Consider the following 21,349-nt stretch of genomic DNA (forward strand, 5'->3'; position numbering starts at 1 on the left):
GTATGTTCCAGCAAAGATAAAGAGAATTTTGTCTTGATTCTTTTCCTCCACCCCTTTTCCTATATACAGTGCAAGGAACTTTCTCTCTGGGCATGGGAGCTTTTTTAAAAAACCAAGAAGTTGTTTATTAAATATTTACATTTAGAAAATTATTTATCCACAAAGAGTCAGGACCATGTGGTAACAGATTCACATGCAAATTCCCCTTTAATAATCCTAGTGCAGGGAACTCTCCAATCAGAATGCTATCCCATCCCTGATACCTGATGCCAGCTTTTCTGGTAATGTAGGCCAGTGAAGCAAATCCAGAGAGATTGAGTTGCAACAGAGAGTAGCATCTGAGATCTATTTGGTTGTTTTTTCACTTTTTTCCCCGTCTTCACCAAGGAAGAATTTTATAAAGGATCATTAGCTGGGTGCCTCCCCTCTGGGTCTGGGCTAAGAGGTGAGAAGGGCACTGTAAGCTGTGAAGCAAGGTGGAAGGACTAAGACAGTGTATTAAGTTAATGAAAGCATGAGGTGGCTCTTAGGCGGCAGCTGGAGGAAATTTGGACATGCTGACAGAGGAAACTACGACTGGTTAACAAGTGAACCAGGTGTGCCACTTCTGGAAACACAGCTGCAGGTCAGTACCATAGAGTCACTTTAGGAAATGCTCTTTGGCTTTTTTGTGACACACGTTGGTGTGTGGGGCAGAGGAAATGTGTGGGTGTTAGGACACGAGGATTTATACAAATGGAAAAAAAGAGATGGTATTTGATTTGGTTACTGAAAGTTTATGTACTTCCTCATTGAATTTAATTTGTTTTTCCTCCTACCACACAAATATATGTAAGCTTTAAGACCCAAATAAGAAAAACTTGCAGGTATAAGCAGTAAAAGAAGTTTAATTCTTCCAAATGAATTAAAAAATGAGTATACCGCAGTCTACATGCTATACTCCCTTTTCTTGTTTTAAATGTACACACACACACAAACACACTCTCTCTCTCTCTCTCTTTGGCTCTGATCCTTTCTACAGCTGTTAGAGTGAGTAGTACTCAGCAATGAACTCTTGTTCTCTAAGCTGTACAATGATTACTTCTTAGCAGAAGAAAAATATGTAGGGATGTGGGAGGAAGATAATTGTCTGTCAGATAAAAAGACAGCCTGCTTTTCTATTGTTGCCTGAAATGTATTGAAAACTCAGCTTTAGGGTGCAAGTTTAACCCTGGTGTAAATCCAACCTGCATGGAGTTACACCAAGAATTAAGATTGAGAGCTGCAGCAAATAAGACATAAAGCACACCAAAACAAAACAAGAAACGTGGGGCTTCTGTGTCTCTTAGATTATAACTAATTCCAGTTTAAGTTAAACAGAATCTGCTCATTGGTAGCATTACCAAAACAATAGATTATAGATGGCAAAGTCTTCGCCCTGTTAAACTAATGTTCTTTTTCAACAGAAATAATAAAAAATAAATTCTTTGCACACAAATACTCCTGTTGTTCATATGCCTGTTAGCATGGAAGAACAAGTCTGAAAATTGAAAAAGCAAAATGTTTATATGAACACAGAATTACATATTTATATAGCTACACATACTAAAACAAATATTTTCTGTGTATCAGTTTTATATTCAATAATGCTGTGAAGCCTTTTTAAAATACCAAGAGGAAATGAAGGTGTCCTTTTCAGAAGTGCCTATGACAGTTTGGTGCAGAAATCTTAATTACTTCCAATGTACCTAACTCACTTAGGAAGTTTTGGAAATTCTATCATTAATGTTTATCTCCTATTCCACCTTAAAAAAAAAAAAGCATGAACATGTTCAATTTAGGGATGTTAAATGTCAATTAACTGAATAGTCGAGTAACATCATGAATTCTTATTGGTTAGTCGACTATTCTATAGTCTCTGGGGCAGGGCCAGCAGCCAGTGCGCCTCACTCCCAAGGAGCCCCCTGCCACTTAGTGCTGTTGCCTCTGTATCAGAGGCAGCAGTGCGAGAGTGCCGGGCAGGAGCTGACCTGTGAGGGGAGCCAGTTTAAAAACCAGCTCCCCTCGTGGACCGGCTGCCTGTCACCCTGAGCTGTTGCCTCTGATAAAGAGACAGCAGCGTGGGGTGTCAGCAGCTTTTGTCTAAGGGAGGGTCTGAGCTCTTGGACCCGGAACTGAGCTAGGCTGTCTGCCTGCCCAGCTCCCAATACACTTTAAATGCAGAGCCATAGGAGGGGTAGGTCCTCGACCTGTTGCAAGCCAAGATTGAGCTGGGGTGCTGGCCAGCCTGCTAAAAAATTTACTGGCGGGGTAAGGGGGTGATGGGAGAAATGTGTGTAGTCTACAGCATTAACCTATAAGCTTTTGCTTATCAGTAAACTGACTACACTATTACATCCCTAGTTCAATTCATCATTCAGTCCCAGTTGTTTTATATTTCTCTTTAGATTTGAAATTTAGCTATCCAAAGCTCTAAGTGTCCAGCAAATCATTAGCAATATAGTAAAATCCCCACACTATTTAAAATGATTTCTGTAGGAACTCAGTAGCCAGGCATCTCTTTTCCACTTGGACATCTTCCCATAACTTCCCTGATTACGTGGTCATCTTTTACAACAAGCCGGTAGGTAAATAACTACAGGGTTTTTTAAAAATTTATTTAAATAGAGTTCCTCCTTATGGAAGTGTCATACAGCTCATCTGTTCTCTTCTGGGTTTCATTCTTTACCATCTAACCTAGGTGAACAGCTTTTTCAATTGACAAGGAACATGTGACCTGCAAGCTGGCAGTTGTACATACCAAGCAGTTAAAACATGTGCAGTCTGACTTATGAAAATGTTTCACTCCTTATACATCTTCTCAATGCTCAGTTGTTTGAAAATTGCATTTCCTAATTAGAAAATTGCATTTCCTAATAAGATGTATAAATTACAGGAAAGAATACATTTCACAGGAAGTTAAAGATGCCCAAGTAATCTCATTTACGTTCAAAGTTCTATAAACCAGTGGATGCCAAATGGAAACATTTTCCTGAAGAGAGAGAGAGAGAGAGAGAGAGAGAGAGAGAGAGTGTGTGTGTGTGTGTGTGTTTCACATTTTTGTTCTTTTTTCCCCTTCCCCTCTCCTTTATTAGGAAGTCTATTTCTCATGAAAAGAAGAGAGTTTATCTGCTCCTGTTGCTTTTTGTCCCTCAAATCATAGTCCTTTGTTTACAATATAAGAACTAGGGAAACCAGCATACCTCCCTTTGGCATGGGAAAGGAGATCTATCAATTAATATCCACAACTAACCAGGCCCACCAATGGGAGGGAGGGTCAATACTGTCCCAGGGCCTGGCAATTCAAAAGGGCCCAGGGCACCTAGCTGCTACTGCATCATCAGCCAGAGCCCCAAGGCCTTTAAATCACTACCTGAACCCTGGGTGGGATGCTCCATGTGGTGCTGACTGGCTGGTGTGGGGAGGCTAGCCTTCAGCTCTGCCCCTTCCACACAAGGCCTTGCCCCTTCCAGGAGCAGAGAGTCACCCCCTCACACCTGGCCCAAGGGCATGGCAATTCAGTTGCAGATAGGCCAACCAACTACACCACCACAACACAGAAGCTGTCAGCATCATTGGAACAATTTACCAAGGGTCATGGTGGATTCTTCCTCACTATCAATTCTAAAAATAAAAAGCCACCAAAGAGAATATGTTCATATTCAGGAAGTGTTATGTGTCGTAGGAGGGAGACAGGCTTAAACTCTGAAATAAGAGACAAGCAACAAGGAGCAAGTGACTCCAGAGAATGCCATCATTTTACATCCTAAGGAATTTCTCAATACACGTTCTTGGCTTTTTCATTTCACTCAGTCAAGACACTGAAACTCATTGTCATTTGTTTTTTAAAAGTTTCACTGTCTGGCTCCTGTGCTCTTGTATGTCGTTTTCTGCTGTTTTGTCCTCTGAAATGCTGATGAGCCAATTAGACTTTAAAAAGTTTATTTTTTTGAAATTTCATGAAAATATTTCCATTAAAAACCTTTTCAAATAGATCTACATGAAATACTTATTTGTCCCTTTCAGAAGCAAAGTCTTTATATCATGCAGCTTTCTTTTGTAATGATAAATAATAAATTAAAAAAAGGGTGAGGAAGAGACGGAAAGTCTGTACCAGATCGATCAAATTGTCTTCAAATACTCTTTCGTGAGGCAGGTTTTTAGTATCCATATATGAGATACAAAACTTAATAACTAACTAGCTGTTTGTTAGACCAGTTTCTCCAGTATATTACAAACATAATGTATAATGTTTGGCAGGAGGATATCAAAATAATTTTTCATCTTCTGTATACCAGACAAAGAGATAATGTGAATTTTACCTCAAGTGAGAGCAGCAGCATTGGCCTTAATTCACTTTATAAAAAATACTTTGGATTTAAAAATATCCAGATAACGCATTACCTAAACTTAAGCCTAATTCTCCGCAACGTATTTTCCTTAGAGATTCACTTGCACCTATGCAAAGCAAATGCAGAATAGATTTGAAACAGTACTAAATAGAAATGATAGTGATTTATATCCTCTTTTTCCTAGCACTTTGTGTAGTTTTACTAGACAGTGAATAATCTGGTCTTTAACCTCTCGATCAGTTTTGAAAGAGGAATCCATTGTCCTGCCCTGTTCAAATTCAGAGAAAACCAGATAGGAAATCTCTAATCCCAGCTAATCACACAAAACTATGCTAAAAAAAAAAATATTATGCTTACAAAGTCAAGCTCCCAAAAGTCGGTAAATGCCAGAAGTAAAGTTGCCTTAAATACCTCAATTCAGTCCCATCCCTCCTTGTGTGCACACAAATGACATGCTCACATTTTTCCAGAGATGCCCTGCCTCATTCAGCACTCAGGACAGACAGCGTTCATTTAATCAGCAGCTATTCAATGCACTGTTTTTGCCTCTTTATTCAAAGCGTGGCCCCAGGCCCTATTTACTGCAAGCTATTCAAATCCAGGTCTGAGGGCTGAATTATTAATTCCTCTCAGACTATTCTACGGTGTTCATCGCTATGGCATCTCAGTGCTTTTGCAAATATGAAAAAATTGATTTTCACAGCACCGCAGGAGATGAGGGGGGATTGAGATTGAGATAGATCAAAACATCCCCTCATTTGGGGACTCCACATCCCAGAGTCTCATGTCACGCACCCAGAAAATAAGGACATACAATTAGCAACAAACTTTTCCCAGGTGGGTTTAAGTGACTTGCCCAACATCACTTAGAAAGTCTGTGTCACTGTCCCTTGAAATTGCAGTACCACAAGGAGGTACAAAACAAAGCCGACAGAGGAAGTGGACAAGCTCTACATTCAAAATTGCGTCAGACCACAGATACTGATATGTACAGAGAGGACACATTTACACGTGGGGCAAGTCAAATTAAGATATATAAACTTCAGCTATGCAATTGACGAAGCAGAAGTCAAAATAGCTTAATTTGGCTTTTGGCTCTGTCTACACAGCAGGCAGTCGAAGGAAGAACACTTCCTTCATTCTTTGTGATATGAGGGTTAGAGGAGTTGGTGTAAGAAGTCCCCCAGCTCCATATTATTACAAAAAAAACTGGCTTACTGGGTAGACACACACTTTGTTATCTCGAAATAATGTTATTCTGAAATAACACTGCTGTGTAGACATACCCAGAGAGTCCCCAATATCAACTAGACTTTGTAAGATGCACATAGACAGATTCCCCAAATCAGTCTCCTCTGGAAGGAAAATAACTTGCACTGCCTACAAAAATTTTTTTTTTTTTTTTTTTTTTTTTTGACAAACAAAATTACTAAATGAGAGTTAATTCTGTGGTGGACCTCTGCAGAAAAAATTACAGAAGCATAGGAGCTGATCCAAAGCCCACTGAAGTCACTGGAAATGTGTGGTATTAATGGTGAGCTTATTATTATTATTATTTAAAAACAGCACACTGTATTTCAATGGGTTTTGGATCGGGCCTGTAGTACTTCAGAGACAAAAAATTGAATCATCCTCTTCATGCTCCATTTTACTGGAAGGAATCAAAATTCAATGGTATGGTGGGTCTAAACTACCAAGTTTTGTTGACAAAACTTATGCAAACACTCAGAAGTCAACAAAAATCACCAGAGGGTGTACACATTTGCTTCCTCTGTTAGCAGATCGCATTCGGGGCACCATCACTGACAGTGTGAGGAATGCACCGTGGATACATATCCCACAGTGCAGTGTTGTGGAAAGGCAGGGCTGAACCCTGCACCCCTTGGGATTCCCTCCGAGTTCTCCCACAGCCTTTTCAACGGGGGAGGGAAAGGGGGGGAAGAGAAGCAGCATCATGAGCAGCTCTGTGAGCTCTTCATGCTGAGGAATATCAGCGCAGCACAGGTGTCCATCCTCCTCCCCCTGCAGCAACAGTCTGCCTGCCACCATGTTCCTAGTGCAGGGCAGCACAGGAGCATTCCAATGATTTGCTCTTGCTTCCTCAAACAGAGCTGCACGCTCGGCTGTCAGATACTTCCCGGAGCTCGGAAAGGGGAAGAGTACACACCTTCAGGGCAGCAGAGACCAAAAAGCTGAGACAAACAATCAGGGCAGGCATTGTGGGATACTGAAAAAAGCCAGGTCCGTAGACACTGCTGTTTGTTTTATCGACACTGGCTCTTTATTGACAATAAAAGGGATGGGGGAGGAGAGAGAAGAAAAAAAGTCTCTTAGGGTATGTCTAGACTGCAGAGTTTTTCCGGGGATACAGGAGGTAACCTGGAAAAAGCTCTGCTGTGTCCAAGAAACGTGTCTGCTTTTCCAAAAAAATTTCAGAAAAGCAGATGAGTTTTTCAGCATCCCTGTAAACCTCGTTCTACAAGGAAAGAGGGATGTTCCAAAAGAGGCTTTTTTTCCTCCAACATTTGGCTCATCTACACTGGGCCAAATGTCGGGGAAGAAAAGTGGAAAAAGATACACAAATTGTGAACCGCAATTTGTGTATCTTTTTCTGACTCTTCTTCGTAGTCTAGACACAGCCTTAGGGACAGAAGTTGTGTCACCAAAACTGGGCATTTTTCCCCAACAAGAGTCACATTGCAGTATGTACATTATTTTGTCACTAAAAGTCAGTTGTTGTCAACAAAATCTGGTAGGGTAGGCATACTCTTACTTTCTTCTGACTTTTTACATTTTCACAATCATGTATTTATAAGCTAGTAGAAAAGATGGAGGGGCCCTGATACACAGTCTGCTGAACATGAGCTCCAAGTATAATGCTGTAATTAGAGGGCAAACAATCATTGAATATATAAGAAGGGGAATATCAAGTAGGAATAGGAAGGTGATTTTACCACGGTATATGGCATTACTGAGACTATTACTGAAATTGTGACCAGTTTTGACATCCACGAGGGTTGTCAATTAATGCGCATTAACGCCTGCGATTAACACGGAACACAATGTGTTAATTTTTTAAAACGCGTTAATCGCAGGCACTTCCACAGTGCTGCCCCTTTGAAATGCCACCAGGGCATTTCAAAGGGCCAGCGCAGTAGGAGCCTGGGATCAGCTGGAGTCCACAGCTGGACTCTGGCCAGCCTGGGGTCAGCTGTGCAGCACTGCCCTTTTGAAGCTCTGCCCTGGCATTTCACAGGGGCAGCTCAATGCAGCCCAGGATCAGCAGGGACTCCAGCTAACCCTGGCTCCTGTGGCAGCGGCATTTCCAAGGGGCAGTGCTGCACCAAGCCAAGGTCAGCTGGGTACTCCATTACTGTGTTTCAAAGGGACAGTGCTAGCAAAGCCGGCGATCAGCTCGGGACTCCAGCTGACCTCAGGCTCCTGTGGTGCTGCACCTTTGAAAAGCTGCCACTGCGTTTCAAGTGGACAGCACACGCGATTAATTGGTTGGCAGCCCTAGTATCCACACTTCAAAAAGGATATTGAATTGTTGGAAGGATTCAGAAGAGCTACAAGAATAAAGGAACTCTGGAAAACCTGCTTTATGATGAGTGTCTTAAGGAGTTCAATCTATTTAAAGTATGCCAAATAAGGTTAAGAGGTGACTTGATCACAGTCTACATGTACCCACCTGGGGAAGAGATTTCTAATAGCAGATCTGTAGTTAATCTAACAGAAAAATGCACTACAAAAAGCTGACACTAGACAAATTCAGACTAGAAACAGGACAGATTTTTAACAGTTAGGGTAAGTAATAATTGGAATAAATTTACTTAGGGCTATGTAAAATCTTCATCGCTTGAAGCCTTAAAATAATGACTAAATGCCTTTTAAGAGAAGTGTTAGCTTGGCAGAATTTGATTTTTTTAAAATAATTTCAAAAGATAGTGTTTTAGGCACTTTCCAAATTTGTATCTATTTAAGTTTTTGTAGCTGGTTTTAAGCATTTTTCCTCAGTATAAGAGGGGTAGCCGTGTTAGTCTGAATCTGCAAAAGCGGCGAGGAGTCCTGTGGCACCTTATAGACTGAAGTGTTGGAGCATAGTTAGTCTATAAGGTGCCACAGGACTCCTCGCTGCTTTTCCTCAGTATAAATAGTTAAACTTTTTATACGTTTATGGAAAATTATGGGGGAAATCAGACAATTATTTTATGACATACTTACTGAGATGAAAAAAAGTTAAAGCTTTATAACCATTAAAAACACAAAGTTGTCAACATCACATGTCAAAAATATACAAATTAAATATCCTTAAACTGTAATAAGTTCTTAAACTAAGAAAAAATATTGCCTACCTAAATTTTGATCATCATCAGTGGAAGTGTTTTTTCATCAGTTTGTTTGTGAATAGTGAAGCTAGCATTTACTCAAATTTATCAATGAAAACATAATCCTTCCAGGCCAAAAGATATGTTATAGCTCAAAGAGAAGTTATGAGTTTCATGCAGTGGCTGTTTGACCTTTTAATTTTGGTGGACCACTTCAGACAGGAAACTTTTAACTCCCACCCCTATAATACTTCAATTCTTCCAGATCTTGGTTTGCAAAGTATTTCATTATGTGGACCACCAAGGAGAACTCTTAAGCTCACTGGTCTACAAGTTGTGTGTGAGAATAGCTAATAGGGGAGAAAGAAGATCACCATGGGAATGTCTACACTAGAAAACTATTTCAAAATTACTAAATTTGATTTAACAACTCCCGATTTAACAGGTTCAAACTAGCATGTCCTCACTACAGGGAAGCATTGAAATTAGTCTGAGGCAGGCTTTATTAATGTGGATGTTCTACCTCAGACTTAGTGTCCCAGGATGTACTCTGGGAAGCTGCAGGAGGCCTCCTAGAGGCCAATACATTTGAATTAGTGGCACCAGAGCATCCCCATGAACATTATTTTTAAATTACTATTTCGGAATTATCATTACTCTTTGTGAAAAGCATGACTATAGATTTCAAATTCCGTGACCCGTTATTTGGAAAGAACAGGCTTGATAGTGTGGACCATCTATTTGTAAATTCAGCCTTTGGGGCGGGGGAGGAGGGATTGCGTTATTTTGGAATAAGGTTCTCATGTAGACCAAGGACAAATAGAAGCAGAAACATTTGATGAATGGAGGGGGGTATGCATATTCAATAGTAAAAATAAAGAGAGAGGGAGAATAAAAAAAAAAAAAGGAGATTGAAAATTAAATATATTTCCTTGTTAATTACAGAGCAGTTCAACCAAAGACGACATAGAACCATTTCTATGCATCATCCTGCCTGCCACCATGCTGCTCTTCCTGGCATTCCTGCTGCTCTTCCTATACCGCCGCTGCCAGAGACCCAGTCCCCAAGGGCAGATCTTCAGTATTGATCTTCCCGAGCACCTACCGGAGCGTGATGTGTCCGATTTGCTTTCTGTGCTGCCCTGGAACAGTGAGCAGAATTTCCACTACTCCACTCTGCTCCCTGAAGCCACTTCCCTCATGGTAATCTTGCCTCCATCATATGAGGAGGCCACTATGAAACCTTCCATGGAAGCGGCTCAGAAAGAGTTCTCTCAGGATCCAGTGCCTCCTTACGAAGAGAGTACATGCTGGTCATCAACCAACAGTAAACAAACTTCCTAAGGAAACACCTTTGGCTGAAGCTTGCAACCCATCAAGGCATAAACAAGAGACCACTAATCATTAACATTAGTGACAAAATTTTCAAACAAAACAACAATGAAATTAATGGAGGAAGGTGCTGTTGATGTGGGATTACTTAACACATTTAAATGATTCAGCATTTCTAATTCCAATTCACGGCAACAAACAGAAAATAACACCAGGTTGGTGTGGGGTGGGAGGAACTGTAAGGATAAAATTAATGATGTACCTTAACTAAATTGAAGGGCACTCATTAGGTTAGAGAGCTGAATCTGGAATATAGATTATCAGCTATGAAGGGAGGCAAACTATGCTAGATGTGTGTCAATTACTGAAAGGGCTTGTATCACAAATCTCTTCCTTTGTTGTTATTTTTTTTTAAATTGAGATTTTGGTAATTTTAGTAACTTAATTTGAAGTATCTGTATTTACAAAAACTCACCATACTTGTAAGTGCAATAGCAGTGATGCAGATCTCAGGAAAAGTGAACAAGAAATGAGGCCTACAAAGTATGTGAGTGAGTAAATACCATCATCAGTCTCAGCGCTTGTTTTTCCATACACCTACGATAGCGTAACAAGCAAATAGGATCATAGGCCATACAATCGTTTCGGGTTAAGTAGAAATAGACAACATGGCAAATCAGGATATTCATGCAGCTGACAAGCAGATATGAAGTCTTAGAAGTTGTCTAGGTCTGATGGTTTTAATTTATTTTCTTATTTAAAGTAAAAAAAAAAAAAATCAAACCCTGTAACCTTTCAGTGCTGGACATGAGGTGCAATTTGTAAAAATTTAGAAAAAATAAAATAAAAAAAATAAACCAAGAGTGAGAAGATGACTTTGTGTTTGAAACACACACCTATTTCCCCCTTAACTCACTGGACAAATTGAAATGCAACTGTTTAGATACAGAAGTAGAATTAAGGGAACTGGAGGAAATATGGATGCATTAGAGTTTACTCGGCAACTATAATAACCAACATTACAAAAAAACAAAATTCATGTTTTTTTCTACAATATGTAACTCCACACTGCAGAGGAAAAGTAGTATCCATTTTTGATTAATTGTGCAGTTGCAACAGTACTAAGCCACCTGTTTAGACAGGGCTCAGGGATTGTAACCTGGCTTCATGGAAGTCTTCTATGAATGAATTATTATGTAGATGCTCTTATTGCAAGCAAACATAACATGAAACATAGGTTATTTCCCTTACAGAACACAGCGAACAGTGAATTAGCCCCAAAGTGCCAAGCAAAAGTGATCTTATTAAAAACATGAGAGGGGAAATCACAGTACAAGAGGAGAAGATGTGCATACACCTGTAGCCTTAAAAATTAACGAATTCATCTAGAGTAGTCTAGTCCATTTAGTTAAAGTGAAGATGCAATAGGTTTACATCTATAAAGAACTCAGCCTCAGCACCAAGCTGTTTCCGTCTTGTTACTTTACCTTGGTAGTGTCAGAGAGTCAGCCTCTGGTCTCAGGTTTCACTTCCATTTGTCCCAGTGATATTTGCCAGTGATGTTTCATGTGAGTAAGAGTGACTTGTTGTGAAAGTTATCTCCCAGAAGAGTATTTACCCAGCTGTCCTCTCCAAAGAGATGATGAGTATCGATCTCTTGCTCACTAAATATCCATCTATGGACAAACAATTTGGGGGTTCCTCTTTGTAATCCCATGTACATTTGAAAGACAGATGTTTGCTCAAAATTTAAGTGGTAACAAGAGCAAACTTAGAATTCAGTTTTATTTTCCCTGCACAGATTGCTTTTTGTATTCTATCCAGAGTTCGCATCTCTTAACCCACTGTGTCACAGTGGAATCTACTTTACATATTAGTTGGCCCCTGGCTGAAGGGATACCTCAAGACACTTCAATGTCCCCTTCAAGTCAAGTCTCATTTTCCTACAATTAAATAATATTTTAATATTATGTGTACTCTACATCATGTGTGGATTCTCAGTAAATTAACATTGATTTGTCAAAATGGCCTGAATTCAGGCACTCCCAAACCATGGTTCCAAATCAAAAAATCAATATCCAACCTCAAATGTGAATTAACTCCTCTCTAGAATCATACCAAGTTGTTTTAGATCATTTCAGTATGTGATGTGTTGGAGCCTGTTGGAAGAAGGGTACTTATTTCTAAGTGCTAAATGGTTATTGACCAGTTAGATCATTAAAGCAAAGCTTATTTTAGATCAGGTTTGATGACTCAGGCTCATCCAATTGATTTGTGTCTGACAATACAGCAAAATAATATATACAGACAAAGCATGATTTTCAGAACTCCAGTAAGTCAGATGATTCCAAATTAATTTCTGTTCACCATCTACAAAGGTGACGTAGGAACAGAAATTGGAAGGGGGAGGGGGTTGAGAGTCTGATTTTATTAATTTTGCAAATTCCTCTTTAGATCACTGTAAAATTATTTACTTACATGCAATATCACTTTGCTGAGGGGCCCAGTGAGTCTATATGATTATTTTGAAGATCAAGAGATCCATACAGCACTTGCAAATTGGAGTTAATTAATTGTATTATTTCCCTTTTACACGTGGAGGCTTCATTTCACAAAGTCTTGTATGTGCAGAGAGTCCTGCTCTCCAGTTATACAGGTTGAGAAGCAATGCAAATTTGGTTATTCCAGATATAAGAAAGAAAATGATCCAGACTGAAGAGCTCCTGTGCATCATAGGAATGTATACACTAAACTCTTTTAAAAAACGCTTTATGTTTGTGCACTGAGATGGCCCTTAGCTTGCAGCAAAGAATGGGTGCCATCTCATGAATATTCACCACTTAACACGCTAGCTGTTACCAGATACAATTTAAACTCAGTTCAGGGGATTCCCTTTACAGATGAAATTTCTGATATACCATTGGTACAGGGCTTCTCATTTTCATTATTGTTTATGCCTTGAGGCCACTCAGCATTTAAATGGACGCATTTAAAAATAAATTCTCTAATTTATAACAAACTTCAATATAAATATTTATAGCCTTGATTTCAAAGATTAAAGAAAAGCCCGCTCCAAGTGATTATGTGCATAGGGTCATTACCACCATACTGATTGAAGTCAGAACTGTTCAAAAGTGTAACTTATTTTTTAGAGAAATACTCTTTCCGCACCCTCTCATCCCATACTCCCCACCCCATGCACACACACAAAGTGTTTTATATTTTTAAACAATTAAAAAAAAAACCAACCTCCGCAATTCCATCATTAGACTAACTGACCAAACAAAGAAATATTACAATATTTAATGTGGTAAAACTAAAACCAGTTTGGTAAAACTGGTAATGAAACATTTTGATAAAAGATTTTGAAACATTTTTTAAAACGTAGCTCTAGGTAAAATTGCAACTGTCATAATAAAAATTGGTGGACCCATTTATTGAGAACAATTTATTAATTTAATGTAATCCCTTTTCTATTCACAAACTATTCATGAATATACTACAATTCCTATGAATGTGTCAACTCAGATTTACTCATTGTTCAACGTATATGAGTTTCAGCCAATGAAATGCTTGTAAAGGGCTTTCAGCGAGTTATAGCTATTTAGAAGTTACACTATGTGATTGATCACATTATCATTTTTCATCCTTGACTGGATGATCATAGCTTCAGTAAAAACAGGAAGAGGGAGTTGAATAAGGATCTTAAGGTTTGATTCTCTCAAGAGATTCAGAGAAACTTACAGGGCATTTGAGGGAGGGAAAGAGAGAAATAGACATGCAAAGATTTTCCATTAACATGTGTAAACAAAATGCAAACCTTTTCCATGCATGATTGTGGAAAGTGAATAAAGAGAGGATGTGAAATAGTCAAAATGAATTTGTTCATAAAATATTTTCTGCGTGATTCACTCAGCTCCAGTCCTAATCTAGTACAGAGTTCACTGTCAAAAATTAAAACACCAGGGCAAAACATTAAATTCGGACTTGTAATACTCAGATAATCAAGCAAGACATCCCAGTACATAAATCAATACCATGGTATTCTCTCTCTGCTTGGCTCTTTTTAAGAGCTAAGTCTATATCTTTCTCCCCTTAATGCCCTTCTCAGAACCTGAAGACAATTTTTTCCACTGTTGCTTTTCCCAGATCTCTCAAGGGTGGTGGATTGAAATAAAAGTCACCATTCTTCCAGGCAGGAAAAAAAAAAAAAAAAAAAAAAAAGAATATGGAGTTTTTACGAAAGCCTTCACCACCTTCCCTTGAATTTGGAGCAGGTTCAAACCCATAGAGAACATAGCATCTCTTTGTCAATCCTTTAGCATGCTTCTAGAGAAGCAATTGCTTCAAGACACTATTGCAAACCTCATTCTATTAGCAGACTTGTGCATTTTCATGCACTAGAGATGAATCCATTCCTCAAAGCTATCATTACCATCCAACATACTAGAGCAGTGGTTCCCAACCACTGGCCCGTAGACTGGTGCTGGACCATGAACTGCCAGCTTCTGGGTTGAGGTGACTCTGGGAGCCAGGGCTTTTGGCAGACCAGTTACATTTTATTTGCAAATAATGAATATACAAATTTTCAAATAAAATGTTACTGGTTCACCAAAAGTTTGTGAATGGGCTTGCTGGTCCTCAGTATAAAAAAGGTTTGGAGCCACTGTACTAGAACAACCTAACAGGAAAAAGGATATACACAAGGATGAAAAAAAAAAAAGGAGAGAACAAGCCAGTACAGAAGTAACCTTTTTATAAACCTGCTTCCCACATCCTGCCCTTCAATTCCTATTTTATTTAATTCATTTTTATGTCTGATTCAAAAAAAGTAATACAAGAACAACAACCGTATATGGACTGTTGCTTTCACTCAGAACAAAGTATACATATGCAGCATACCTTCTTCTAGCCATAGTCTGCAATACCTTTTTTTCCATTATAAAGTGCTTTCTTTGCCTGCAACAATTTTTCATTCTCATGTTAAATGGAAACTGTTGAGTTCAGAACCATTTCTGAAGATTCCTTTCTTCATATATGCAGACAATAACTTATATTATTAAAGCAAAGTTATTTTAAAATTAAATATACCTTTTCTGGTGGAAAGGGATCACTTCAAATTGTTGATTGCTGTCACAAAACCAGTGCATGGTCAACCAGGCCTAGTGGTCAGAGTTGAAGTCAGAAATGGAGCAGGAGAGCAAGGTTGCAAACAAGGTAAGAACAGAAGACATTGCATTTGCAGGCATAAGTGCTGAGCAGCCACTGGGCCAAGTACTACTGCTGTGTTTCAGAGCAGCACCATTCAGGCAATCAGACTCTCTTGCTGATTAGGGATTGCAGCTGAAGCTAGCTAGCTAATCCCAGGTCCAGCTGCAGGCCCTCTTTCCTAGCAGATGACAAGAACTTTTGTATTTAAAAAGTTAATTAAATATTTCAGTATAGAAAAGCAAGCAATGATAGACTAGATCTTAGTGATTGTTTCTCTCACTACCAACTCATGGGTGAGTAGCAATGACCCTAAAACTGGATTGGCAGCAGAGTCTTTAGCATGCTATACCAGGGAGTCTAAGAGATGCTGCATTTCACTTTTAGTTAATGGAAAATATTGAGCTTGTTGCCATTTCTTATACTTTTGTTTCCCCTTTCTGTAATATCATGATCACAGCTTTCAAACTTCAACAACTGATCTTGAGCTCTGTGTGAAAACATTGGTCGAATTCAAAACATTTTAGCTTGCTATTGTTTGATGCTTTTGGGATGAGAGTTGTCTGGTCCTCTTGCCATTTCAGTTAGAGAGAGTTTCTACATTTTTTTTAAACTATTGCTGATATTATCTCTACACTGGTTAATTCCCCTTAAATCTGATCCTACATTTGGGTCCTGACCTGCTTTCTTCATTTATAAAGGCAGATGCAAAATAATTGCTTAATATCTCAGGGGGCTCTTATCCTCTAGATCCTAATTCCCTGTCATTCTTTCTTAAGAGGGCTGATCTTTCCCTGTAATATTTATCTGCTGCATAGGTGCCTGATGAATATTTAAGCTATTACTCCTTTCCAAATAGTTTTACTGTATTTCTAGATCAGCCAGCATTTCCATTGGAGTTCCAATTTTATAGCTCATCCATATGACCTTCCCCAGTTTAAGATTTGATGGTTTACAACACACATAATAGAAGAAAGTGTGTTTCCCCTTTAGGTCCCTGTTTGAATGTTTCCCAGTAGAGATGAGGAGGTTTTCCACCTGCCTGAGTGCAACTCAGCACAGTAAAGAGGGGAGGCATTTCCCTGGTCCTCACCCACATAATCCCAGTGCAAGTTAAAGCTGCTCTTGTACAGCTCTAATTTACACCACTGGAATGAGATCTCCCAGGGACCTCCTACCCAGGGAAAATCAGGACACACCTCTCCATCCTGGACATGTCCCTCTCTCATGCCCCTTGCCAGAAGCATGGGCGTGGCCAATGTAAGTGGCAGCAGAGATTTCTCCACCAGCTTTATGTTATCAGGTAGTTTTTGTATACGTTTGCCACAGTTGGTAGATCTGGTCTGTACAAAGAACTTTGAAAAACTGGATGTCCCCTAAAGCTTCTCAGCATAATACAATCTTTCCAAGATAATAGGCAAAGCATAGTGATTGTGCAACTTTGCTCTGCATTTCCTGTCTCAGTTTAGCTCAGCTCAACATTGTGCAAAGAATGGACATATCACCAACCAATCTTAACTCTGTTTAATGTAGAGATGGGGTTGGGTTTTTTTTGGTCCAGTGAATGTGTAATAGTACTTAACATTCTGACTTACAACATTTGGAGAATGAAGCTCTCTCAATATTAAGTGCTCAATCCTCTTGTAGGGATAAAGTTGGTAATTGAATCTGTAGGTCCATTCAGACTTTGGCTGATCTGCTGAGAATTTAAAAAGGCTGCCAATGCCCACTGTGGTAGTGTTGTTCACATGTCTGCTGGAAACTGGGCAGAAGAGGGGCCAATACAATTATCCAATATAAGCATATATTAAGTTATTCTTTCTTTCACTAGCTAATATTGGATAAGCACAGGAGAAATACTATAATAATAATAATAAACTGGTACTTTTCACTGCTCTAATACCTTCTATCTCTGAATCTTAAAGCATCTTATAAACACTGACAAATCAAAGCTCACCCCACCCCAATATATTAGGCATTACTATTTCAATTGTATAGGTATTGAAAGAGAGGCAGAGAGAGATTAAGGCCCAAATTTCCCGAAATGCTCACTAATGTTGACACCTCTTTTTTAGAATGCCTATCTTGAGAGAAAATGTCAGATTTCCAGTAGTGATAAACATTAATAACTCCCCAAGAACCTCTTTATTCCATATCTGTGCCTTCAACAGATTCCATAAAGCTTTTAAAAAAGTTTATAGCCCCACTTAAAACTATCAAAGTAGTTTTCATAAGCATAACAACATTGTCCAACTATACATAAGCATTTCTTTTAGGAACATCTACCCCAACCAGTGCTTGCCAAAATATTATGTTTCATACACAGCAAAATAATTGTAATAATAAAATGAGTATTACTACTCAGTAAATGCCACTGCCTATTAAAGGAATAACCTTGACAAAAGAAATTAATGGCACAATAACTTGACCAGCCATATTAAATCTTTGCCTGCCTATCAATAGACGTGAGATTGTCCTGAAAGTGCTACTGATGCCAAATATGCTATTTGGTGCTTAAATAATGTACAGTTATTAGGCTGCAATAATCATTTTACTACGGTATTTTTATCAGCATATTAATTTTGTCTGAGGTAACATACAAGCCAGGAGAATAAAACCATATGAACAGTAATCAATTTTTTCCCTGTTTACATTCAATCCAAAGAGAAGGGAGAGCTATATTAATAATTTTGTTTCATATTGCCTCAAGGAAAAGGGTGCAGTATAAATTAATCCTTCTAGAACAGGTGAGGCAAACCTTATGTAAGACTTCTTAGTTAATTCCCAGAAAAACATTAGTGATAATACCTGAACATAAATCTTGACTGACAACAATGAAACTGAGGACGAAATCTACGATGAACTAAATAAAAAACATTAAGTTCACTCCAGGCCAGTTCACCCTTTATTTCGGTGAGGTTATACCTAGGATTAATTTGGCTTTAGTGAAATACATCATTTTGGCTGGTATTTTAAGTGTAGGAGATTCAAAATAATGGCTCAATATCAATTGGTTCCATGCACATATATAATCTAAAATGCTATCCATGTGTTTAAAATTTTTCATCGGGATAATATTTTGCAATTCTATAGCATTTTCCATTAAACTCAAAAGTATTTTATTGGAATTAATTTAGCCTCACAGCATGCCTGTGAAGTAGAAAGGTATAATCCCATGTTTTATACTAGATCAGGAGCGGGCAAACTATGGCCTGCAGGCTGCATCTGGCCCATCAGGATTTCTAATCCCACCTGCGGATTACCAGTCTGGTGGCAGAGCAGGGCCAAGGCAGTAGTCTTTCCTGCTGTGACCATGTGCTATTCCCATAAGCAGATGGCATGTCCCTGTGGGTGAGGGAAAGGGCAGAGGGTCTCTGCACGCTACGACTGCATGCAAAAATCACCCCTTGCAGCTGCCATTGGTGGAGAACAGGGAACCACAGCCAATGGGAGGTGCAAAGATGTGCCAGTGGACAGCAGCTTCCAGAAGCCATAAACCACATCTCCTCCCACAGCTCAATCCCCTGCCCCAGCTGTACATGCATGTCCTGCCATACAATTTTTGTACTCAGATACAGACCTCAGGCCAAAAAGTTTGCCCATCGGGTAAGCCCTATTTAAGAATTTTGGTTTCCTTTCCATAAATACTGCAGGTGCTGTAACTGTAAGGATTATTTAAATTTAATTTCAAAAACATTTTTTCTCCTCTCATAACCTTTAACTTTGGAAGGAGCCTCTCTTTCTCAGGCAGTCAGGTCCATCCTTAGGATTTATGGGGCCCTAGGCAGTACAGGCTGCCCCCGACTTGTGACGCGATCAATTCTGGGAATAGCATCACAAATCAGGAGCGTCATAACTCGAGTCTGCATTTACGACAGGCATCGTGCGCCGTTGTAAATGCAGAGCCGAGGATGTAAGTCGGGGAATTTCTGCCCTTTCTGCACTTACGGAAAAGGTCATAAATGCGGGAGGGGGTCATAAATCAGGCCATCATAAAGCGGGGGCCTCCTGTATTATTAAACTGGTATCCCTAGGACAGACTTGTTTTTAGCAGAGACCTCCAGACCTGCTCCCTCACGCAGAATGCACAACACCAGTGCATTTGGCTCTGTGAACATGGGTCCTGCCTAAGGAAAGTGCAGCGTTTAGTGGGTGTGTGGGAGCAGGTAAGAGTGGGCTGGCTGTTCCGGTGGTCAGGACCAGATTTACTGTCTTGTGGACCTGGGGCTATTAATTTTTGTTTTAAATTAGAGGAAAAAATTATCATATGTGGAAGGCAGGGATGAAGGCCTGGGGCTTTCCCTGGGGGTGTGTGTGTAAATCTCTGTAACACTTCCATATAACCATGTATCATTCTCATGTAACTTTGTATTAAGCCCTTTATGTTATAGGCCTTAGGAATAGTTAAGGTAAAGAAAAATGTCTTTTGCTAGGAGTAGAATAGATCTCTCCCCTTTCCTTGATTGCCCTGTTGAAATGAATGAAGTGTGAATGGAGAATGAAAGGTGAGCACCTCCAGCAGCAGTTGCCAAGGGTGGAGAGGGGAGCCAGATCCAAGACAATACCTGTGAAGTGAACTCATTGAAAAGACTGGACATACAGATGCCTTGGGAGTCTAAGCAGCAAGGGCCTGCCCTTGGAAGAACTCTCTTTGAAAGGCAGCGTGATGACTAATTGGCTGCAATGAGAGGGATAAATATGAGGCATCTTGCAGAGGGACCCCAGCTTTTCATCTTGTCAACATGGGAGCATCGATCCAGATTTGCAGAAGCCCAGCTCCACCCCTCCCCCATCTAACTCACCTGGCCAGTGCAGTTAGGGGGAGCAACTATTGGTAACAACAAGATGGTGTGTATGTGTATGAGTAATGTATCATATGCATATGATAAAGTGTTGATTGATCTATGTATGTTCAATAAATGTGGCGTGGTGCCTTATCCCCCTGAAAAAGATCCCGGGTGCTTCTTTTAAGTACAACAGAGGGATGAGGGGTTCAGAGTGCAGGAGAGGGCTCCAACCTGTGGCAGAGGGTTAGGGTGTGTGCAGAGGTGATGGCTTTGACTGTGGTGGGGCTGGTGGGTTTGGGGACTCCAGGTTGGGCCAAGAGGGATCAGAGCAAGAGGTTGGGAGGAGGGGGTCTGAGCAGGAGTTAGGTTGTGGGGGGGGAGGGCTCAAGCAGGTGTGTGGGGCACTTACCTCAGGCAGCTCGCATTTGATGATGCAGCGGTGCTGAGACAGAATCCCTGCCTGCTCTGGCCCTCCCCTGCTCCCGGAAGTTACTGACATGTCCCAATAGACCTGAGGGGTGGGGACAAGTGGCTCTGTGCACTGCCCTTGCCCACAGACACTACTCCCACACTGCCCATTGGCAATGGTTCCCACCCAATGGGAACTGTGGGGGTGGTGCCTGTAGGCCAGGGCTGCATGTGCAACTTCCTTCATTGCTGCAAGCTGGGCAATCTGTGCTAATTCAGCAGGGGAAACCAAGTCTCAGGTCTTTGGTTGGTGGCATGAAGACTCGGCTGTGAGCCAGATGAAACTAAGCAGGGAAAAGGATCTTGTCCATGGGCTGGAGGTTCCTTCCCTTATGTTAAACCGGCACTGCCAGGGGGGGGTCCCATATTTTCAGGTGCCCAATGCAGCTGTATATGCCTGAGGACAGCCCTGCTTCCAGTCCACCAGATGGGAATTCGCTAGCTGTTCCTCAAGAGAGATGAGGAGCACCTACAATGCGGGGCAAGCACCACCATGCCAATAACCAGCAGGTACACAGCGCTCCCCAGTGCTGTGGTGGTGGAAGCTGACCGCTTGCTCTCTCCACAGTGGCCAAGCATTTGTTGGTACATGTGTTCGGATGGCTCCGAGGTGTATGGATTTTTGTTGAAGGGGCGAGTGTATGGCTGTTTATTGCTATGTACATGGTGTACTGTGCATGTACTGATCTGGTTTGATGGATATAATGAACGTGCAGTCAAATTTACATTCCTGCCCATGCAGCAGGAAAGCTACAACACAGCTTCCGATACAAACGGGTGGTCCTCGGGGATGCAGTAACTGCCCAGATCTCATTTAGGATGAAGACGAGGGGATTTCTAACTCCTTGTATGGCCA

At 40.3% G+C, this 21,349-nt stretch overlaps 1 protein-coding gene across 1 annotated transcript; it reads left to right on the top strand.

The window, feature by feature from the left end:
• Nucleotides 1-260: 260 nt before the first annotated feature.
• Nucleotides 261-10,398, top strand: SMIM28 (small integral membrane protein 28). The gene is made up of 3 exons (XM_089776917.1): nt 261-625; nt 6,679-6,695; nt 9,649-10,398. The coding sequence occupies exons 1-3, from the start codon at nt 515-517 to the stop codon at nt 10,040-10,042; spliced, it is 522 nt and encodes a 173-aa protein (XP_089633043.1). The 5' UTR covers nt 261-514; the 3' UTR covers nt 10,043-10,398.
• The last annotated feature ends 10,951 nt before the right edge of the window (nt 10,399-21,349 follow it).

The sequence above is a fragment of the Pelodiscus sinensis genome, chromosome 3 (genome assembly GCF_052426305.1).
Source record: "Pelodiscus sinensis isolate ZL-2025 chromosome 3, ASM5242630v1, whole genome shotgun sequence".
In the NCBI taxonomy this organism is placed as follows: Eukaryota; Metazoa; Chordata; order Testudines; family Trionychidae; genus Pelodiscus; species Pelodiscus sinensis.